The sequence below is a fragment of the Thunnus albacares genome, chromosome 18 (genome assembly GCF_914725855.1).
Source record: "Thunnus albacares chromosome 18, fThuAlb1.1, whole genome shotgun sequence".
In the NCBI taxonomy this organism is placed as follows: domain Eukaryota; kingdom Metazoa; phylum Chordata; class Actinopteri; order Scombriformes; family Scombridae; genus Thunnus; species Thunnus albacares.
In genome coordinates this window covers 15,304,563-15,325,971 of record NC_058123.1, presented here as the reverse complement: position 1 = coordinate 15,325,971, position 21,409 = coordinate 15,304,563, and the positions used below count along the sequence as shown (strand labels likewise).

Below are 21,409 nucleotides of genomic sequence, written 5' to 3'. Positions count from 1 at the left end.
TATATTATGTTGCAACAATAAACAATTATGTTAAACTTAATGTATACAGGATGTCCAACATATCCCTGTTTGTTACTTTCAACTGAGACATGTTCCCCTTACATTTAATTAAATACATTTTCAGTGTTTGTTTTTGGCTCATGCATCTGCTTCTTGGCACAGCTTTGGCCTCTCTGGAGCTCTGTTAGGCTAGCTGTTTGAAAACTTGCACATGATTGTACTGTGAGTGCCAGACCTCATTTACAGCTGACTGGCATCCAGCCTAATATGACCCACCTTTGTTGTTGTGTTTGTAATTGTGATTAAGCCATTTTAAAGTTCAAGCTCTTATACAGGGGTGTGTTTATCATTTTTAAACCCTGCGTAGTGTGACTAGTATCAGAAATTAGCCCTGGCTGTGAGCATGTGTACATGAAGACAAAACAAATGCTTAAAATTTTCAATTTGACTACAATTTAGAGAAATTTGAACAAAGTATATGCACAAGTCACTGCCAATGAACTTTATTTTTAAATCTATTAGTTTAATCCCTTCAAGAACACATAAAAGTGGGGTTGTTTAGCTGGCCAGTGACTGCTGTTTAATGTAACAGTTATCCACTGATACAAAAAGAGAATACAAATAAAAATGAGAAATTATGCACGTCATTTATTTTCATTTGTCATTTAACATCGCAATGCAAAAAGGACCACTGCAAAGCAGAGTTGTATTGAATGTAGGATCACTTACTGGTATTAGCTAATACACATCTATAACCTTTAATTAATAACATGGGTATTACAATAAATATTACAATATAAATGCCTTCATTTAGAATATTAACAGTCCTTTGTTACACATTTACAATCTCGTTTTTCCTATCATGAAACAAACAGAATAGAGACGATTTTGCTAATAACTGCACAGTCGAGTCTGATGGCAGGTTTTTCGAGACTAAATTGAATTCCAAATCATTTGGATGTGTTTGATGACCAGGCCAACAATAGCCCTAATCCTAATTACCTCAAACACTGACCAAAAAATATTTTTCAAATAATTTTATAACAGAATATTCTTTAGTCCAGAACCCATGGGGATGGACAACAACAGATCCACATGTCACTTTAGGCCTCAATAGTTTAACAAACTAGAAGTATTATAAATTATCTCATTCTTGTGTATACACAGTAAAATTCTAATTGTACATGTAATATATTCTTTGGAGTCATGATTCACCACGGTTTGCATATTTAAACTATTTCAGATGTCATTCATAATCCATTGTGATTTTCAGACTATCATCCAATGACAAAATCCATCAAATCTATACTGCCAAATAACCTTCATAATAAATACATGTAAATATTTGGCACATCCTGGAAACAAAAGAAAGTATGTTTAACTGAATTGTTTTTCTCTGTCTCTACAAGAATGATCAGATGGCATAAATCCGTATTTCACACCAATGGAGAGTGTCTCTACAGGATTTAATTGACTTGGCTGGCCGTGTTGTCATGTTTACACCCAGGAGTCCAGTGGTGGAGGTTTGTTATCCATGAGGCCCACTGCAGGCCTGCCAGCTCTGATGAAGTGTTTTCTTTCGCTTATCGCCTAGGTCGAGAAAAATGCACACAGCCGGCGTTACTCAATTTAAATGAAAAGCACTGACATTTACAAATGCAAGAAAACCTTTATTACAAAATTCTCTCTTATCCTCTACACCGGGGATGGTTAACAAAGTCAATTTTAAGTAATCTTCAGAAAACATGTATGCATTGGGTACAGATTACCTGGAGAGCGTCTCTTTCCACAACAGGTCCTTTTCCATCTGCAACTCTATCACTCGGCTCTAAGCTGGAATACACATCTGTGAGGGAAAATCATAATAAAGTCAGCTGCAGGCAATATGGCAAATCTGTAGCAAAGGGGAGTTTTGGAAATACATGAAGAGAAGAAGTACATATGTAAATCATAGTTCTGCTATTCACCACAGAAGGCACTTTTGGAAAATGTAAGTATAATCATTTAAAATTGAAATGCTTCCTGAAAAGCTCATAAAAAAGCTTCAGTAAGGAACAAATAAAAAAAGATTTTGCCACAAAAAGTGACAAATCAAATAATACAAATTTCCAAATGGACTATTGATTTGAACAGAAGCACTGGAGAGAGAAAAAGGCAAATGCAATTAAATAATTTATGAGTCATTTTTACCTTTTCCCCCACAAATTCATATTTCAAAAGGAGTTTAATTTCTGTTCATAATTTATAAGGAAGCCTTAAAAGAAAATCCCTGTTTTAGTGGGAAGCTAGAGGTCGCTCTTGATGTGGGAAAGTAGGAGCCCTTTTTGGAAAAACATTGAAACAAAATGTGACTGGTGATGCGTGAAACGGTCCTGCCTCTGGGAGAGTCTGTTCAGGCTAATAAGCCAAGTCTGCGCACTGATAACCTTGGTAGCACATCATTGGTTTAAGGCGATGTTTCAGAAGAATATGGTCTGGGACTGAAAATGCCCATTTCTTTGTCTGTGACATGACAAGAGCCACAGTATGTTTTAAAAGCAGTTTTGCTCCCTGAGCTAGAGGACACTTTTCTCATTTGGATGACGGTTTAATAACATTTTGCTGAAGGAATGCATGCAATGATTTGCTGACCTTGGTTTTTGTCCATGAGAGGCAAGGTGATGTCATCACTGCCTTGCTTTCCACTCTTAGATTTTTTAGTCGCTCCAGTAGTTGTTGGCTTTGAAAGACAAGAGGGATTACATCACTGGATGACAACTAGAATGCTTATCACAAAAACGCATATATTTGCTTTTAAATATGACGTGCACTGAGCCTTGGACAGTTTGTGTGTGTGTGTGTGTGTGTGTGTGTGTGTGTGTGTGTGAGTGTGTGTGTGTTTTGGATGCAACAGGAGACAATATGCTTAAAGTAATCTGTGATCCCTTTAACACCTTGCTGGAAAGGGTGTTTTGTGTTCGGGTGCTCGGTGACCTTCAGCCTACTGCACAAACAATTTCCAGGTTTCAAATTGAGCCCAAATGTCACCGTCTTCACTTTTCTATTTTCCCAACCAAGCAGATTTCACAGTTAATGTAGGTTGTTTTTTTCCCCCTCATCCATGTTTGATGACTTTGTTACCTTCTGAGGTGGACGCAGGTTACTACCAGATATTAAAGGAGGAGTATCAAAATAAAAAAAATGTGTCACTGTTGAAACTTCTATGAAGTTCATTACACATGCTGATTCTCTCTATGTTCTTGGAGTTGTAAAATGTCAGGAAATCATAAGAAATACCTTAAAGTGGCTCTTGTTCCAGCCTGCCTTGATTAGAGTGTTTCTCAGGTCCTTGTAGGCCCATATTGTTTGAAGCACATGGGAAGCGGCTTTGGTCTCACGTGCTGATTGGCTGACAACATATCATCAGACCGTGTGTTAAACAGCAGAGGACAGCTTTGAGACAGACCTGTCCCAATGATTAAAATCCCTTTCTGATTGTCCTGGGATGTGATGCTTCTAATATATAATTATATAAAGTTTATAATTTAGAAATTACCTTGACTTGTTGATTGCCACCAGTTTCTGAACAGCATGACCCTGTATGATGGCTCGGGCGTTCTCTGGGCTATCTGTGACGATCTCATGAATCGTGTTCAGAATTGACACCACTGTATCTCCCTCCAGATTCTTTGCTGGGTGCTGCTGCCCACATGGCAGATTACCAACAAGGTCCCTCAAAGCGTAGCTCCCTTTAACGACAGAATAACAACATAGCAAAGTTAGTGTTGAGTGTGCAGGTGTAGATATGAGTTACAAGCTGTTACCTATTAAGTCTTTATTCCTTCTGTCCATGGCCAGGTTGCGGAGAGCAATAGCCACAGCTCGGACCACTTTGTCCACATCTGAGCGCAGCAGCTCTACCAGGATTGGCAGCCCTTTCTCTTTTCTCACTGTAGCCCGGATGAAGCTGGACCACTACAAGCACAGACATAAAACATAACAGCTGAGTGATGTCAGCCTTGGCATTTTTGAAAGCATCTGCTAGATTTAGCTTTGAGGGCCCCCTTTTATATCTTAACCACCCAAATCATTTGTCACCACTAGTGCACCACAAAAATGAATTGCCATCTATTCTATAAATAAGAACTAAGTTCTACTCTCTCAACACCTGTCTTGTGTGTGATCCAACTTGATATCAAATTTTAAAACTCCTTTTTTCTTAGCCTAGCCTCAGAATTAAATCATAGTGGCATTCATGGCACAGTATATCTAAACATATTATTTGATGGGCCTAATGATCCACTTGCGGGACATAGTAGTAAAGGTGGTTTCTTATGATACAGGATTAAGATGATCATCTCCCTCCTTACGCGCCTCAAAAACAAAATCCATCCCCAAATTAAATTCACATATGTTATTCCTTTATGATACAGCTCTATTTTAAGTCTCCACTTGAGCTGAACAGCAGAGACATCCTATTCATGATGTTATTTAGAGACAAATCCTGAATCCGCTCCATAGACGATGAATGAGGACACTCACAACCATCGCAACCCCTATAGGCGTATAAGAAGTAACTATTCAATTCACTCACAGCCCAGTGTCCCGCAGCAAGGTTCTGCAGCGCTCCTGCTGCTGCCTCCAGGGTGTTGTGGTTGTGACTGCAGGTGAGAAGAGACAGGTAAAGCCTCACCACCTCTGGCTGGTAGAGCAGCTCCAACCCTTTAACAGAGAGGCAGAGAATGTCAGGGATGGCATTAAAGCAGTGGAAAAGTACCAGCATGACCATCAGTGGCTAAATATTTAAATGTTGTGTTTAAATGAAGGTGTTTTTATCAGTGTACATTAGATTTGCCAGACAGCTACACAGCATTTCCTCTAGTTTGTTAGGTTAGTAGGTAGGTAGGTCAGTAAATGAACATATAGATTAATTTAATTAAACGAGACTGAAGAAAATTACGGATCCTGCAGACTCCTGCAGAGGATTTTTGTATTGAGCCAGTGGAGGCTGCTGGACAGCTGCCAAGTAGTATAAAGCTTACCCGAGACCGTAACATGCTTGTCATTCTGATTTGCATTCACTGGCTGGAGCGTGGGAGGCATGAGCTTAGCTCTGATCTCTTTTCCGACGGCAGCCAGATCCACATATACTGTACAGTATTATGCCTTACAGTACAATGGTGGGATATTTGCCACAGTTTCTACATGCAATATGATTTCAGGGGTAAAAACAGCCATTACACTGTAGAAAATGTGAAGATAGTTAAGGAGCACCAGAAGTATATGATAAAGATATATCAGTGTCCATGGGTCATGCCGTATCTTTGGATCGTAGCTAATTCCAGTGCCTGTCTTATATTGCCAGAGGAAATGTTCCTCCTCTAGATGTGGGCAGATAAAAATGTTATCACTCTTTCAGTTGGTGGGTCATTTTGTTTCAGTAATAAAACTCTCCTCAAGTGGTGCAGGTGCTGATGTGTGGCTTTGCATTTAAATGGGCTCTCTGCCAGGCCATGCCAACGTCATGCATACAAAGCAAATAACCTAGACCTATAACACAGACAGCAGGTACGGATGCTTCATTATGATGATAATGATGATGATATATGATGGAAGCTGTTCATAATTTATCTGCCTGTAATCTATTAGTAATGAACCTGATGTATAGTCATACAGTACAGCAATCAGTATTTCTGTTCAATCTAAAATGCAGTGTTTTATGTCAAGTTTTTCAAGTATATACCTTTCATTTGTTCTGTACGTTTTGGTAAATCCAATGTTCCATATTTTCTGTCCATTAATCCATTTTTCCAACCTGTACATCACGGATACACACATGCACACAAACACCATTTTTCATTACATCAGTACAAATAAGACAAAAAAAGACAAAACGCGGTATCGAAGCATCATATTACTGTCATGAAAATATTCTAGAGTGACAAGCAGACTGACCTTGATTGAACCACTCCTCTAATGAATAAAGTTTGAAGGGAAAAGAAGGAAGAACAATGTCAGAGATTTGATTATGCTGGAAAAGGACACAGCAGCAGATAACACAGAGCTCCTCCATGTGGTGAGACAGTACTCATGTTGATGCCCACAAAAAAGAGGAAAGTAATTCCCACCAAAGTCAAGACATACTGTTTTGTTATGGTACGAAAGTTGAAAAGTCTTAACCAACTTGTACTAACCACATACCAGTCTTCCTCAGGCTCAAACAATCACACACTAATTACAGGATTCAATCACACGTGATAATTTTCACAGCCACATCCGACTCCCCCATTATACTCAGTAAACAAACACTATAAAAGAAAAAAAGAAAAATATTTATACAATAAAAGAATAGAAAATAAAAAATAAAAAAGAAGAAATTAATTAAAATTAAAAGCAAAAAAATCAATACGTAATTAATTTCATTTTAAAAAGATCCATCATCATTGAGGCTAGAATATGCAGGGGAATTCAATTTACAAATCCAAAAGATTTCTCTTTAGAGTTTTTCATATTGTCTACATTATGCGAGTGCCCAAGTAAGTATACTAGTAATAAATGTGACAAAACAAAAGTATTTTTCACTTTTTTATGAAATTATTGATTTTCCCACCCAATTTTCTTCTGTTATTTTCTCATTTTATCCATTTTTTTCTTTTATATCTTTTTTCTTTTCATTTCAATTATATTTTTGTTTGTTTGGTTTTTTTGGTAGGAGGTACATACAGGTGTAACAAGTAAGTGTGTGTCTGTGAACACTTAATTCACTAGTCTGAGTATGTGATTGCTTGACCCTGAGGAAGACCCGTGTGTGGTTGTTATCATGCAGCCACTACAATGAAGGCTTTTTGACTTTTGTACCTTGATGAAGCAGTTTGCCTTGACTTTTGTGGGGATTTATTCCCCTTTTTTGTGGACAATGATTGCCCACCAGTGCATCGGGAGCACCTGTTTTTATGTTACATCACCAGATCTAAGACACGCTTCCTCATTTAAGGGTTCGTGCTTGGCTTAGAAAGCCATTTTTCGTAGATTGGTTGTGTTCTTGAGTTTTTGTAATTGGTTGAAAGGTTAGCATTGTTGAAAAGCTGCGAAACTTTCAATTAACCCTAACCCTATTATTTCTTCATTAAGTTGTTCCCTCCAGCACTGCTGCAGCCTATTAATTACAGTATATCATCTGTAATTCAAATGGTTATTTATTTGGGTTATGCATCAGTAGCAAGGGGTTTTCACAGCTGGAAAAACCTTCCTGGTTGTTACATCAGTTGCATGGTGTTAAAAATACATAACTGTTGTACCAGTATGTATATGCAAGCTTTTTCAATTTTGGAACTGGTTCTCCTGCAGACCAAAATCCATCATCAGCCACTGCACGTGTAGGGCGTTTATAAAATATTCAGGCTCTAATTGGCAGAAAAAGGGGGCATGAAATGTGAAACCAACACCCAAAGCCAGGACAATAAATAAAGAAAAATTCAAACAGAAAAAACATTAAATGTTATTCTGTAAGGGTTTTACAAGTTTATAGATAGTGGCTAATGATCTCTAAAATTAGGTAATCATCTCTAAATTAAGAAAATAAATCTCATTAAAAGCTGGAAACATTCAGAGTGTTACAAGAGGTGGTCTGCATTCATAAACTGTAAAAGCTTCAGAAATCAGTCTTGCTCTTGTACAATCAGTGCATCAGTGCATCTCTTTTAGTAGTCTGAGCTGCAGAACCTGTGCTATTTTAAGCTCCCTTTTGGACATGCACCTAGAGCATATTCAAGTGTGTTAATTATTACATGTATCTTCTGAATGTCCCTGCTACGCAAGAGCAAATAAATGAACCTGAGAGAGGGAATGATAATTATTTCACTTCATTACTTATGATGTCTACAAACCTTTGGGTCTTTTCCCTCCAAAACTGTCAGGCTCATTCCTTTTCTTCTGTTGCCCCACTGATCTCATCAGATGATTAGCATGGGGCTCCTGAAATCGCTCCACTCCTGGTATTTCTTTGTGAACATGGTAGGACAGGTTTCGCAGGATGCAGACGCAGTTCTCCACTGACTAAATAGAGGACAATGACAGAAGATTTCAATCAAAGACGCTGTACAGAGGAAGCAGGAGTATTTATTTATTAGTAGTATTTATTTATTTTTAGAATAAGATGTGTAGAGGATTCATCAAAATTGTAATTCTTAGGAAATATTGCAGACTTTGGAGAACCTTCTCCATACTTTGATTACTTTGATGACTAGATTTGAATTAAATATTTGAGTAACCCTTTACTTTAAGTCTCCCTATTTATAGGCAATATAGAGACATTTAATGGATGGTTTATATTAACACACCATAATATAGTTATAAAGACTTCTCCTATGAAGACATATTTAAAATTATTACAACTATGTTTTACTATATTGTCATTCATTATCTATAGTCTCATTAAACACTTCAATCCAGGAACATGAACAATGCGCAAGTTTTCACCTGGATTGTCTCTTTTTTTCTACAAACATAACCTTATGCTATAAGGTAATAAGGTAATATGCCGTAAAGTGATAAGATGTTCTAAAAATACATCTTGAATTTATTTTTTTCTTAAGACTCAAAATGTAAATCAGTGTGATGACTTCACCAACCTTATTATCAGTGTCCTTGCTGACAACAGCTGACTGAAGGGCATGAAGGAGTGCGTCCACCAGCCCCTCACAGTCTCTCAATCTCTGTCGAGCTTCCGCCCCATCTGAGCTGACATTCCTATTGAAACAACGCTATTAGCAAAGCTTAGAAAACTCAATCCATCACAGGTAAGCTTTTAGTGGCTGCTGTCATTCATTCCTTGACAGCAGCCAAGGTTACCTCAGACATCCAGAGGTGTTCTTGAAGACCGTGGTCCACTCGGCACTCTGCAGTTTGGACGGGTCAGCTGAGTCTCTCCTCCAGCCTGAGTGTGGGATGATGATTTCATCATTCAATGTTTGAAGCCCATGGTTGATGACCGTCATCTTTAGCGGCTCATGTGAGGAGAGGTTCCACAGAGTCCCTGCAGGGGGAAAGAATTCAAAAAAGTTGTAGAAGTAAGTTGAGGCATTGCTGGTTATGGCTCCAGTGAGACTCAAAGATTCAGTTGTACCTGTGACTAACTCTTTGACCTCCATGCTGCTGGACTTCCTCAACAGTCTGACTAAAGCTTGGATGCCATCACAGTTCTTGATGGCCATTTTGTTATTGTGGTCTTTGCCGTAGGATATGTTGCGCAAAGCACCACAGGCCTTGCGGTGGACCTCAGCTTTAGGATGGTCCAGTAATTCCACCAAAATTGGCACTCCATTCAGCTGGCGCACCTCCTGCTTGATGCGGTCGTTCTCGTAACACAGGTGCTGCAAATAAGCAGCTGCATTGGACTTGACTGGGTCCATTGGGTGGCTGAGCATCGAGATCACCTCATGCAGGTTAGGGTCTCTCCAGCGCGGGTCTCTACGGATGCTGTCCAGGCTGACCATGCTGCTGCGTTTGTGGGGTAACTGCAGGGTCTGCGCTCGGCACATGGCCTGGAAGAAAGGGTTCAGGTTCCCCTCCAGCTGGGCCATGAAGGCGTCATCGTAGCCACCTCTGAAGAGACAGAAAAAGTCACAAATGCATTGAGATTAAGACAAAAAATATACCTCCATCAATGTTCAGTTTTAACATTTAGTGTTCATATTCAACAGGTTTAATGAAACGGGTTGAATGACATTTTTGACTCGATGCACCAAGTTTCACTGAGTTTAGCACTATAAGTGAGTTGCTTGTATCTTTTGTAAACAGCTCTGTCACTTTATATAGGCTAAGGAAAAGCTCCTGGCAGGCAATAACAGGTGAAACCTCCTTATTTATCGACATTGCAGCAGGCTGCCATTCCTGATTGATACCAGCTGCTACTTAACTGCTGTCCATCTGTCTCTCTGCTGTCCACGCAGACTCACAGGAACAGGATAGAGGTGACTACTGGGTGTCTGTGCAGCTACAATTAATTTGTATAATTACACAGCAAGTCCTCTGAGATAAAATCAGCTTAATTGTTGATTTGTATTTTGTTTAGATATGTTTGTTACTGTGGCAGTATACAGCACTTCATACATACACTACAGTATACATACAGGACAATGAGTTATGTGACGTAAAATGTAACTGGTGGAATGAAGTTTATACAATCAAGTCAAACTCTATGTTGTAAACCAGGTCCACCATAGAGGTAAATTGGCTTGTCTGTCTGGTAGCCTTTGTGAAAGGTGAATTCATTATCAGGGACCTTATTGATATTTCAGAGATGACAATCCTTTACCCTCCCAGTCTGTTTTCTCATCACAAAAACATTTAATGGGATCAAAGACTGACCTTATCAATAGACTCCCCCCAAAACCTGTTACAGAAGACAGGGTTAGGGCAATCATCCTTTCCACATAGAGAAAATTATCTTTTATTGGCCCTTTATGCAGCCCCTCAGTTCAGCCTCTGTCTGAAACAGGCCATTTTAGCTCCTGTCTCTTTAAGGCCCCCTCCTGATGAGCCCTCTCTATTGTGATTGGTTAGCTGCCAGAAGCTGCCCCTTGGCAGACTTCCAGCACTTTGGAAGGCTACGTAGCACAGTACAGTACTGTACAGTAGTACAGACGTAGTAGTAGGATTTAATTTCTTTTTCTCATTCTTTACTCAAAATGTCAACTTCTCAATTACACCCATACATGTTCAAGCCAAAATCTGATCCAATATGCAAGTGGACAACACGACCAGCCCATGGAATAACCTCAGCAAAAACCTTAGCAACAAAGACTGTGGAACGGATGTTTGTTTGTGGGCGTGACAAATGATCTGATGTCAGTGCAATGGGGACATAGAGGTAAGTTTGCAAATGGGGCATTCAGAGCAGGCTGAAGCCTGGGCTTTTGAATTTTACATATGCTCACCTTTAAATGTACTCTTTTAAAAGCAGACTAAAACATATCTTTTTTCACAAGCTTTTAGTTAGGTTAATGGGTGAAACCTTCTTTTTAGAAACTGCTATTATTATTGTTGTTTCTTTTAACAATGATAATGATTGTTTTTTTTATTGTTTTTTGATTGTTTTTAAGCACATTGAGTTTACGCCTGCCGTATAAAATGTCCTATATAAATAAATTTGACTTGACATGACTTGACTCATGTTTTGGAACTTTGATTATGTTTAACATAGACATCCAACATTATTACAGTATATAATTGACAGAAAATCACAAAAAGCATGATATGTCCCCTTTGAACCTTGTTAATTGACTGAGTGTCAAAGCAACACACAAATACTACTGTTTCACTTTCCCTTGGCACCTTCAAAGTGTATGAGTACCTGTGCAAACTGATTTGTATTTTACTCTACATGTTCTTGGTACCATGGAAACCACAAGAGTCCTTGAAATCCATTTATACAGTCTCCCCTGTGGGATCAATAAAGTTTTATCTAATGTACCACCCTTACCTGGTTCTCGACGGCTCCCTGAGGAGCTCCATGGTGGTAATTGGCCTGAACTGATGGATTCCACCCAGTGTTGGGTAGCTGGCGGCTGGGTGGTCAGTCTTCATGTCCAGAGGGTTTTCGCCCCGTTCACCGAGGCCATCCTCGTCTGTCTGGCTGCGGAGGCCTGAGGGAGCATAGCTGTCCCTGAGGAAGGGTAAGGTGTAGTGAGCCCCGGGCTGGAAGTTTTTGGTTGGCCAATAGCTGTGAAGGGAAGCGCGGGACAGGCTTCCATACCCTGCACACAAATCACCCCCGATGCCTCTGTAGCTGTCAGGTAGGGTGTACACTCTACTCTGGCTGTCTGGGTTCACTGGCTGAGTCTCACCAGGCGGCAGTACCACATGATGTTGTGGGGGTGGTGCTGTGGTGGTGCTGCTGGTTGTTGTGGTTGGTGTAACAGACTCAGAGAGTTGAGTGTTTGCTTCAGGAATAGGTTGCTTAGTGGGAGTATTATCTTGAACCACTGGAGTCGATGTAAAATCAGGCACATCCAATGTCTGGAAGTTCTCTGGCTGCGTCTCTGAGGATTCTTGGGTGTCATGTGGGGCCTGCTCGCCCTCCTGTTCCACAGCCTTGAACTCCTACAAGAATTGATGCACCACAACTGTTATCGCTGCAAATCTCTCATCAGAAGTCTTTAAAATCCCATTTGTCTGAAAGGCCTCAGGGTTTCCCCCCTCTCTCCCATTTAATGCCACCAAATCCTTGTGTTTACACTCAGCAGGAGCCATTTGGTCCTACCTACAGCACGTGTTTATCTTTCATTTAAACTGTACAGCCCATCCCAGCTCATTTCTCATGGCAATGTACAATCATCATCATTTCATCTCTTCCCTGGCTTTGTGCGCCACCAGTAAATAATAAATTCTTCTTTCCTGCCAAAGAATAATGAATTCCCCCAGTTGAAAATGAGTTTAGATTGGACTTTGATGAAATAACTTGAGGTCCAGCCATTGTTTAGAAGCAGAGTAAATTGCAGGAAATCTAATTGTCTGGTTTAGTACATTGATTTTGATTTTAACTCTTTCATAGCAGGGTGTAGGCAAAACTTGTTTTAAGCACAAAAACATGTAAATTAACTAATTGCATTGAATTTCATGGTATCATTGCCCTAGAAGACAATTTGGCTTCCTTCGCCCATCAGTGTAACTGGAACTCAGTGCGTAGTTTGTTGAAGAGAATTTTAAAGTATCTGTAATGGTTTTAATTTTTAATTTTTTAATTTTTTAATCTTTAAATGGTTTCATACTGAAGTTTCAGGAGATGAGACTCATGGATGAAAATACAATGTTTTGTGCATGTGTCTTGGTCATGAATTTTGCTATTTATATTGTAAAATCAGAAAATAGAAAATAAATATATTTTTATATTACTTCTTTATGATAATGGATCACATTTTAGTGTCCTGTTTGAACCATAAGAATGACAAAAAAATGTTGGTAAGTTACAGAAGGACTTTCCCGAGAATCTGTGGAGTCAGAAGTGCTACTTATAGGCTGATAATTCAATATAACCAAATAGATATATACAGTCAGCAAAATAACCTGAATTGATCTTTAAAACTGAAAAAGCTTTTTACTTATTCTTTTACCTCAAATCAAATTTTAAAAAATGATATACTCCTGCTTATTTTAAGTTAAGTTTAAAAATACTATTATTTTTAAAGAATTTTTGTTTTGACAAAATGGGCACAAAATTTTCCTTAAGTGGCCTTTAGACTTTTTGAAGTTTGTGTCTGAATTTGCTGATCGATCATAAACAACATTACAACAAACTGTAGGAAGTCAGTGGGCAGTGACCAAATGTGACCAAATATAAAGTCATGAACCTCAGTGTCTGTCTGCAGCGGGGTGTCTGTCTCAGTAGAGCTGTCATTGGTCGAGGTCATCATGGAGGCAATGGAAGTGGGTGTGTCCAGTTCGTCATTAGTGGATGGGTTATCCAGAGTCGCCTCTTTAGCCTCCTGGGACAAAGATAGTGGAGGAGGTCCCTCTGAACTCTGCTCCTAAGCCATACATAGAAATAAGGAAAGCACTGATCAGCATCAGTCCAGCATATTTTCCCTCTTTGTGTACACAAATATAGGGAATTGATGAAGATGTAGAAAGCACCATGATAGAACAACATGGCATTAAGGTTGTTTGCACATGAGAAACTATACCACTCCATTGTCATTTTATTTGTATAAATTTGGAACATTAACTGTTATTACATGCTGAAAAAGTTAAAATACACATGCATTTTTTATTTGACAAATATATGTCCAGAAAATCAAAGATGTTTTCTCTGTTTAAGCTTTTTTATGAGCTATAACATACATGGCCAAAGGAAAACAATGGCCTAAGCTGCTGCGAAGCATTTCTACCAGTGATCATGTCTAAACAGCCAAAAAAATGCAGAGAGACATAAAAAAGGATGCTATTTAACACTTATTCAATTTGGTTGTGGTTGTGGGGTTTCTCCAATGTGATATCCTTGTGTGCAGACGACGATGCACAATAGTAATAACAAAAATAGTTTACTAGTAACACAACAAGTAGAAATTATGTCTGATATATCAGAATCACTGGATATATGCTTTATTTGTTAACTACATGTGTACTGGAGTGTGCTTTAATTAAATTAACCCAGGTAATTGAACCTTTAGGGTCAAGAATTAGCTAATAGCCCATTTTAAAAGGACAGGAAGTTATTGTCCAACTTTCTGTGCACTTGTTAAATTGATTTCAGGGAGCAGATTTCTCTCTCTTCTTATATGTACAAAAACTGACACATATTTTACTTGGTGGCTTTCACAGATCAGACTGCTGTAAAAATAAAAAGAAGAAGAAGAGGAAGAAGAAACAACAGTGTAATACCAAAACAAATGTTAAATTATTTCTACACAGCTAAAACTTGCCCCTGCCTTTTTGATTTATTACCAAACACTACAAATAGCGTAGTTTTGGTAATAAATCAAAACAGGGTAAAGCGGTGTTTTTTAGACATCACAGTTCAAGTTTAATAGGTCCCTGCCACTGGCAAAAATGGTAGCATTGAAATGAAAAATTAAAAATATCTGTATTGGCCAAAATGACAACTGACAGTATTGGTTATCTGCAAAACAATTCAGTACCCAAGTGCAGACCTTTCAAATGGTATTTGCTAAAATGAACCATTTCAAAGATTTTTGCTTTAACTTCTCTAAACAGATGAGGACAGATGTTGCCCACAGTGTCATCTAAGTGCATAAAAAAGTGTCCCTTGGTGAAATTCAGCAACATTGTGAGTGGGACTGGCTGTGAGAAATGTCAGTGAGTGTCATTTATACATATGTTATTTGGTGTTAGACCTGATTTACCACAACTGACCACTGAATCAATAACCCAGCTGCTGCTCTGGTACAACATGTGGACATTTCTGTAATTTTCCATTTGTTTATTTCAAGCAGAACTCACATTTTCTTTTCAACAAAATGGGTTTCATTAACCAGAGTGGATTAATTATTCAGCATCTTGGTCTGAGAAAGAACTGGAGGCACTATTTGACTGTAAACAGATTTTATGCTGATTTTCTTACTAGAAAACTCCTGCTAACTTCACATTTATTCTGGTGTGTCTACAGAAGATTGCCTCGCTACTCTAATGATCTCAATCCATATCTGATTATCTTTTACATCCTTTTCAGTCTTGACGTCTTTCTGATTGAATCAGTTGAATATCTCTGAAATCTAGGACAAACAATGACTCAAACAATCCATCAAAACATTACAGATGATAATTAAAAGGTTATATTATGGGAAAAAATTGATTCCATTGCATCATTTATGACACACTTTACAATTTGAATACCATATCCATATTCTTAATCAATTCTCATTATGAGAGATATGACACAAACACATAATCTCGCCTGAAATGTGTCACTAAATAACACAGACACAATAAACTGAATGGTGAGCTGAGATAAAAGTGTAAAATAAAATAAAAAACTCTCTTCTTACTGAGGCTGCGGCATTCAACCGAACAAGTACTGAGAACTCAACTCCACTGCATTAAATCAGGCTGCAGTGAACAGCTGACTGAATGTGGGGAGAGAGCATGATTCCCTCACCAAACACAAGAGCCCCTCGTATCCACATACAAAATGTGTCAGAGGGAAGAAGAGAAGAAAAGGGTCACACTGCAGGAGAAATTGGCAGCAATGAGATGATCCTGGCTTGAGCACCTCTGAGGGAGGTTGATTGGATATTGTTAGGGAGCACTGAATGAATGCCTGGCCAAAAAAACAGAAGGGATACTACTGTCCTCTACAGACAGCTTGATTAAGGATTTGGAGGACGATAATAGGCTGGACAGGGGCCTGTGTGCCTGTCCCCCATCTCATTCGAGCTCTAGGGAAGGCCAGGCCACTGTGAGTCAAAGCTCATTTAAATAACTCGCTGCACCATCACTAACTTAGTGTGCTTGCAGAGCCAAATAGGTTAAGATGATGATTCTGAATCTGACTTAGCTTTAAAAACAAAAATCGAGGTATAACATATATATGTTAGGTGCAACGAGGCAGGAGACAGGATGACATGATTAGCATCTTGTTCCTGTCAACTCTTAGTATTGAGGCCAACTGCAGCCACTGTATTATTTTGGGAGACACAGAATCTGATCTAATGCTGAGTGAGTTCAGTTTTTGGTGACCAGCTCAAGGGCACAACAGGCACAATGATTCAAACTGGTCACAAATCCATTTGGAAGAGACCACATGAAAGAAAAGATGATGTCAAAAAATGGGCTCTCTCAGTGGCAATTAAATCAGCAGATCTGCAGAGCAAAGTCATTTTCTAGTGATCAAACTTGAGTATAAATTAGATTTAACAGCTTTCGTCTTTATCAAACTGTGGGGTTGAAACAGTAATGCTTCTACGGGATAATAAAACATGACATCAGCCCACTGATGTCAGAAGACATTAGTTACAACTTTGTCACAACTCATCTGCCCTCCACTATCTGTTGAATCAGTGATGCTCATATCGGTCACTGTAAATTTACAGACGTCACTGTACATCCTGAATCAAAATGGCACTAAAATGACTAAAGACTTTTCTCATTCAAAACTTGTTTTGTGCAGAAAGACAATTCCCCATTATGTAATACATCTTGTTTAGCCATAATTCAACCAGGCTGGCCTATTTAGAGGAAATGCTGATTGAAAATGACTGCCTGGAAAAAAAGAAAGGAAGGATATTCATTCCCAAAGTTTCTATTTGGAGCCTCTTTCCCTCCTGTTTTTGCTCTGCTCCTCAAATAGTTAAATGCTGCATGGTCAGATTCAATGTCTCTCAGATACATCATGGCAATACACTTACCAGAGTGTGTGCAGCATTTTTTCCCCGAAGGGACAACCTCTCCTCATAATGCAATCAAAGATTATCCCCCTTATAAGCTTGCCTATGCATTTGCACACATGCACACCCGTGCACGTGCACCCATACACACACACGCACACACACACACACACACAGACACTTGATGAAGATGATAGCATCATGTCCCCATGCACACAAGGAGACTGCACCGAACAGCAGCAAGAGGCGAGGAGGTGAAGCAATTGATGCCTCCTTCATTCATCATGACAGAGGCAGAATGCAAAGCTGAGGAGAGCTACAGTTCTCTGCAGGAAGAAAAAAAAACTGATAGGCAAAAAAAAGAGGGAGGGTACAGAGCAAATAGAGCCATTCCACCACACCACTTACCTCTTTCACTTCAGCAGGCATTGCCAAATCTTTTCTGCTTCCCAACAAATGATGAACAAGATGCGTCCCCCAGTGACACGTCTGTTTCTCTGCTTCTGCTGAATTTTTGCCGTGACTCTCCCTTTGAGCATTTGAGGCAGTTCAAACATGAGCAGCCATCCTTCCTCCCAGCTCTCACTAACACACGTCCGCTCTCTCTCTCTCCCTCTCTCTCTCTCTCTCTGTCTCTCTCTCTCTCTCGCTCACTCTCCTTCCCTCTCTCCCTCTCTCTCTGTGCCTCTATTTCTCTTTCTCTCACAAACACACACTAGACGCACCATGCACACATTTGCTCAACACAGACGTTCACTCACATACATCCACACAAACACACGCACACATGCTGGGCTCTCTCTCATTACTGCACTCCTCCTCTGATCTGTGCTGCAGTTAATGTGTGCGCTATTAGCAAGGTGCTGAATCAACTGTGTGATGCTGAGCCTGTGAATGGCTTAGGTAAGTGCAGAGCCCTGCAATCCCTGTGCTCTACCCATATTTTCTGGCAGCCTTGGTGCACTGGCAGTTCAAACACACACACACACACATACATAAAAACATACAAGCACACACACACGGTTCCCTGTGGGCTTACAAGCCGATGCAGCTGGAGCACAGAGAAGCCCGCACTAGTTCAGTACTATGTCACCCATGTGCAGCATAACAAGGGGCAAGGGATGGGAAATGGAGGGATGGGAAGGTGCATAAACATAGAAGTGTTGTATGCAGCAGCAGGCAGATACACACTATATGCTGAACCAACAGCTCTGCAAACTGTACCAAACAAATCAAACGCCTTTTCATCACCCATCACTTTATGCACGCAAATCTTCATACGGCACCTGCTCAATTCATTGTCATTGAGATAATACAGGAAGAGAATGGAGGAATGAAATGTAAACAGGGAATAAATATCCTGCAAGCAGGTTAGGTATATTGCCATCACCATAAAATTTTGAATTACTCATTGTAGATGTCTATTGTGAGCCCCTGGCTCATTCAATGTAGCAGATGTTACATCACAGCATTTTAAAATGAGTCTAAGAACAGCTGAAGTGGTCTGAAATCATCATGGTTGATGGTCTGAGACGCAATCTACTATCATTATGATGTCGAGTCTTACTTGCTTTCTCAATTTAAAAAGAAAAAACATCCAGGACATCTTCCAATTTGCCATCAGACACACCACTTTCCCTAAGACAGCAATGATCCAAGTAAAATAAATGATCTGCTATCATCCACAGATCAGCTGTCTTTCTTATTGATATGTAAGAGCATCCCTCGATATCATTGAGCATTCTTGGAGCATTAAGAAATCCTCATTGGCTTCTTCAGTATTTCTTTTCATCTTGGTTTGTCTAAACCTCACTAATAGTCTGCAGTTTGTCATTTTTAAAGCAAACACCTCTGCATTTTTTAAGATTCGCTTCATTAAACACCTTGGTTCAGGTGAAGCTTTTCTCATTTTCATTTTATGTAATTCTTTGTTGGTTAAGCCTATTTTTCAATTCATGAGGCCTTGTTGACAATATAATTAAGAATTTACACATTGGCACAGTAGCAGCAGAAACTAATGAAGTAACACTAAAAAAAGAACATTGCATCCTTTGTCAGACATCAAAAGATAAATGTTACATTTCATCAGTGAATCAGATAAAAACGGAAAGCAACTCAAGCTCCCACAAAGAGAAGGGCTAACATTTCAGACATCTTCTTTAATTTAAAAAAAAAAAAATCTTTGGTCCTTTTATAGTCAAATCAAAGCAACATCCATGAAACAGCATGTTTTCACATTAAAAAGATTTACTGACATGCAAAAACGGATCCATTTGTTCCAGAAATGATTACTGCTATTCACAGCTCTCCCACTGTTCCATCTGCACACTCGAAAAACACAAGTCCCATCAAATGGAAAACACCAGCATTAAGTGTTTTAATGGTTCTGGGTCACTGACAGACACCAGAACAGCTTCATCAAACACAGGTATTTTTCAACTGTTTGACATTCTAACAAAGGATTACTTTATAAAACCTAATATGCAATAGAGATACAGAGAAAGCATGGTAAAAGCTGCAGACATAAAAGAAAAATATATATATCATTGAAAGAGAGGCTTTCAACAACTATGTTCTCAACTTTTCAACTCATTAAAAACAGAAGTATTAGTGGCATCTCTATCACAAATTTAAAAGTTCGGAAATTTTGTGCACCCTTAAGTTAAGTGAGACATACTAAGTAGTTAATTTACTACAAAGGTTTTACTACAAAGGTTTGGATACACTTTCTCATTCAGAAAGTGTGTCCAAACGTTTTGGCTGATACTGTAAGTAATCCCTCATTACTTAATGCTTATCTTACAATCCACATGGTAATCCATCTAATAGTTGCCAAGATATTTCACTAAAAAACAAAAACATCAACCTCATGGTGGCGCTAGAGGTAAATTCAGAGGTCCAGATAGAAACTCACAATGTAATAATTGCCCATGATGTAACATATATTAAAACAAAAAACAAAAAAAACTTGTATTTCTGTCCATAAATGGTAGTGGATCATCCTGTTTTGTAGGTTTTTGTGCTTCTGTGCTTCTTTTCTTCTGGAACAACAACAACCAAAAAATTCAGAACCAAGAGGAAGAAGATTTCGTGGGCCAAGGAACACAAGGAATGAACAATTAGACCAGTGGAAATCTATTCTTTGGTCTGACGACTCCAAATTTGAGATTTTTGGTTCCAACTGTCTTTGTGAGAATCAGAGAAGGTGAACAAATGGTATCTGCGTGTCTGGTTCCCACCATGATGGATGATGGAGGAGGAGATGTGATGGTGTAGGGGTACTTTTCCAGTGACACTGTTGGCAATTTATTCAGAATTCACAGCACACTTAACCAGAATGGCTACCACAATATTCTGCAGCGACACACCATCCCATCTGGTTTGCGCTTAATGGGACCATCATTTGTTTTGCAACAGGACAATGACCCAGAACACACCTCCAGGCTATGTAGGGGCTATTTGACCAAGAAGACCAAGACGGAGTGCTGCATCAGATGACCTGGCCTCCATAATCACCCGACCTAAACCCAATTGAGATGGTTTGAGATGAGTTGGACCGCAGAGTGAAGGAAAAGCAGCCAACAAGTGTTCAGCATATGTGGGAACTCCTTCAAGACTGTTGGAAAAACATTCACGACTGGATGAGAGAATGCTAATAATGTGCAAAGCTGTCATCAAAGCAAAATGTGGCTACTTCCAGGAATCTAAAATTTAAAACATATTTTGCTTTGGTTACACTTTTTTTTTTACACTTTAATTCCATGTTATTTTATAGTTTTAATATCTTCAGGATTGTTCTACAGTGTAGAAAATAGTAAAAATTACTGTTACATATAATTAACAATCATTTAATTTAATTTGTTCATTTGAACTTATTTTGTCACCTGTCTTTATATACAGTATATATATGAGTTTTTCATATTTTTTTAAAAATATTGTTGCATTTTTCATATGAGCTATTCAAATATTTATAATAAATAATTGAATATTTTAATTTAATTTTATTACATTTTAATAAGAATGTTTAATTTCTGATAAAAAAAAATATTATCTACATTTACTGAAGTATTTTTTTTTTGTATGTCAGTTGTATTTGTTTATTAAAACTGTTTACAAGTCTTCACATTGTATGACATTTGCTTGTGTTGAGTACGTTAGTGCCACTAAACTCATTATGTAATAACTTGCATAAAATGTAATCATGTAATTATGAGCAAATAGTTATTACATTTTGCACTCACCATTTTTGTTATTGGCATTATTGGCAGATTATTACATCATCAGTTTATATTACATTTATTTATCACATTATGTGCAGTTATTACATTATGAGTTTCTACAGACCACCAGAGTCAGTAGGTTTTATCCTCTGGTTGCACAAAATTTCATGGCAATTCAATACAGTAGTTGTTGACATATTTCAGTCTGAAGCAAACATGTAATATCTAGACTCACTCTCCTCACAGCTTTGCATTGTTCTATTAAAACAAACGAGAAGAGAAGAGAAGAGAAATGCTCGCTGGTGACTGGGAGTCAGTATGAGATAGTGGAGAATGACATCTTAGTGCGGGAGCCGAAAATGTCACTCA

General features: G+C 38.7%; 1 protein-coding gene across 1 annotated transcript; it reads right to left on the bottom strand.

Moving 5' to 3' along the window:
* Positions 1 to 628: 628 nt before the first annotated feature.
* On the bottom strand, positions 629 to 17,409 carry arvcfa (ARVCF delta catenin family member a). The gene is made up of 14 exons (XM_044332714.1): positions 17,229 to 17,409; positions 13,329 to 13,505; positions 11,462 to 12,081; positions 9,104 to 9,582; positions 8,830 to 9,013; positions 8,610 to 8,727; positions 7,866 to 8,034; positions 4,574 to 4,701; positions 3,804 to 3,954; positions 3,536 to 3,728; positions 3,277 to 3,388; positions 2,632 to 2,719; positions 1,770 to 1,846; positions 629 to 1,590 (listed from the first exon to the last, which is right to left on the bottom strand). Exons 1-14 carry the CDS (start codon positions 17,247 to 17,249, stop codon positions 1,498 to 1,500), a joined length of 2,610 nt encoding a protein of 869 aa, XP_044188649.1. The 5' UTR covers positions 17,250 to 17,409; the 3' UTR covers positions 629 to 1,497.
* Positions 17,410 to 21,409: the final 4,000 nt, after the last annotated feature.

Coding starts and splice junctions, on each gene's coding strand:
- arvcfa (XM_044332714.1), bottom strand. CDS start 17,249: ATGCCTGCTGAAGTGAAAGAG. Junction 9,014..9,103: donor GGTCAAAGAGTTAGTCACAG/GTACAACTGAAT, acceptor TTCCCCCTGCAG/GGACTCTGTGGAACCTCTCC. Junction 1,591..1,769: donor TGGAAAGAGACGCTCTCCAG/GTAATCTGTACC, acceptor TTCTCGACCTAG/GCGATAAGCGAAAGAAAACA.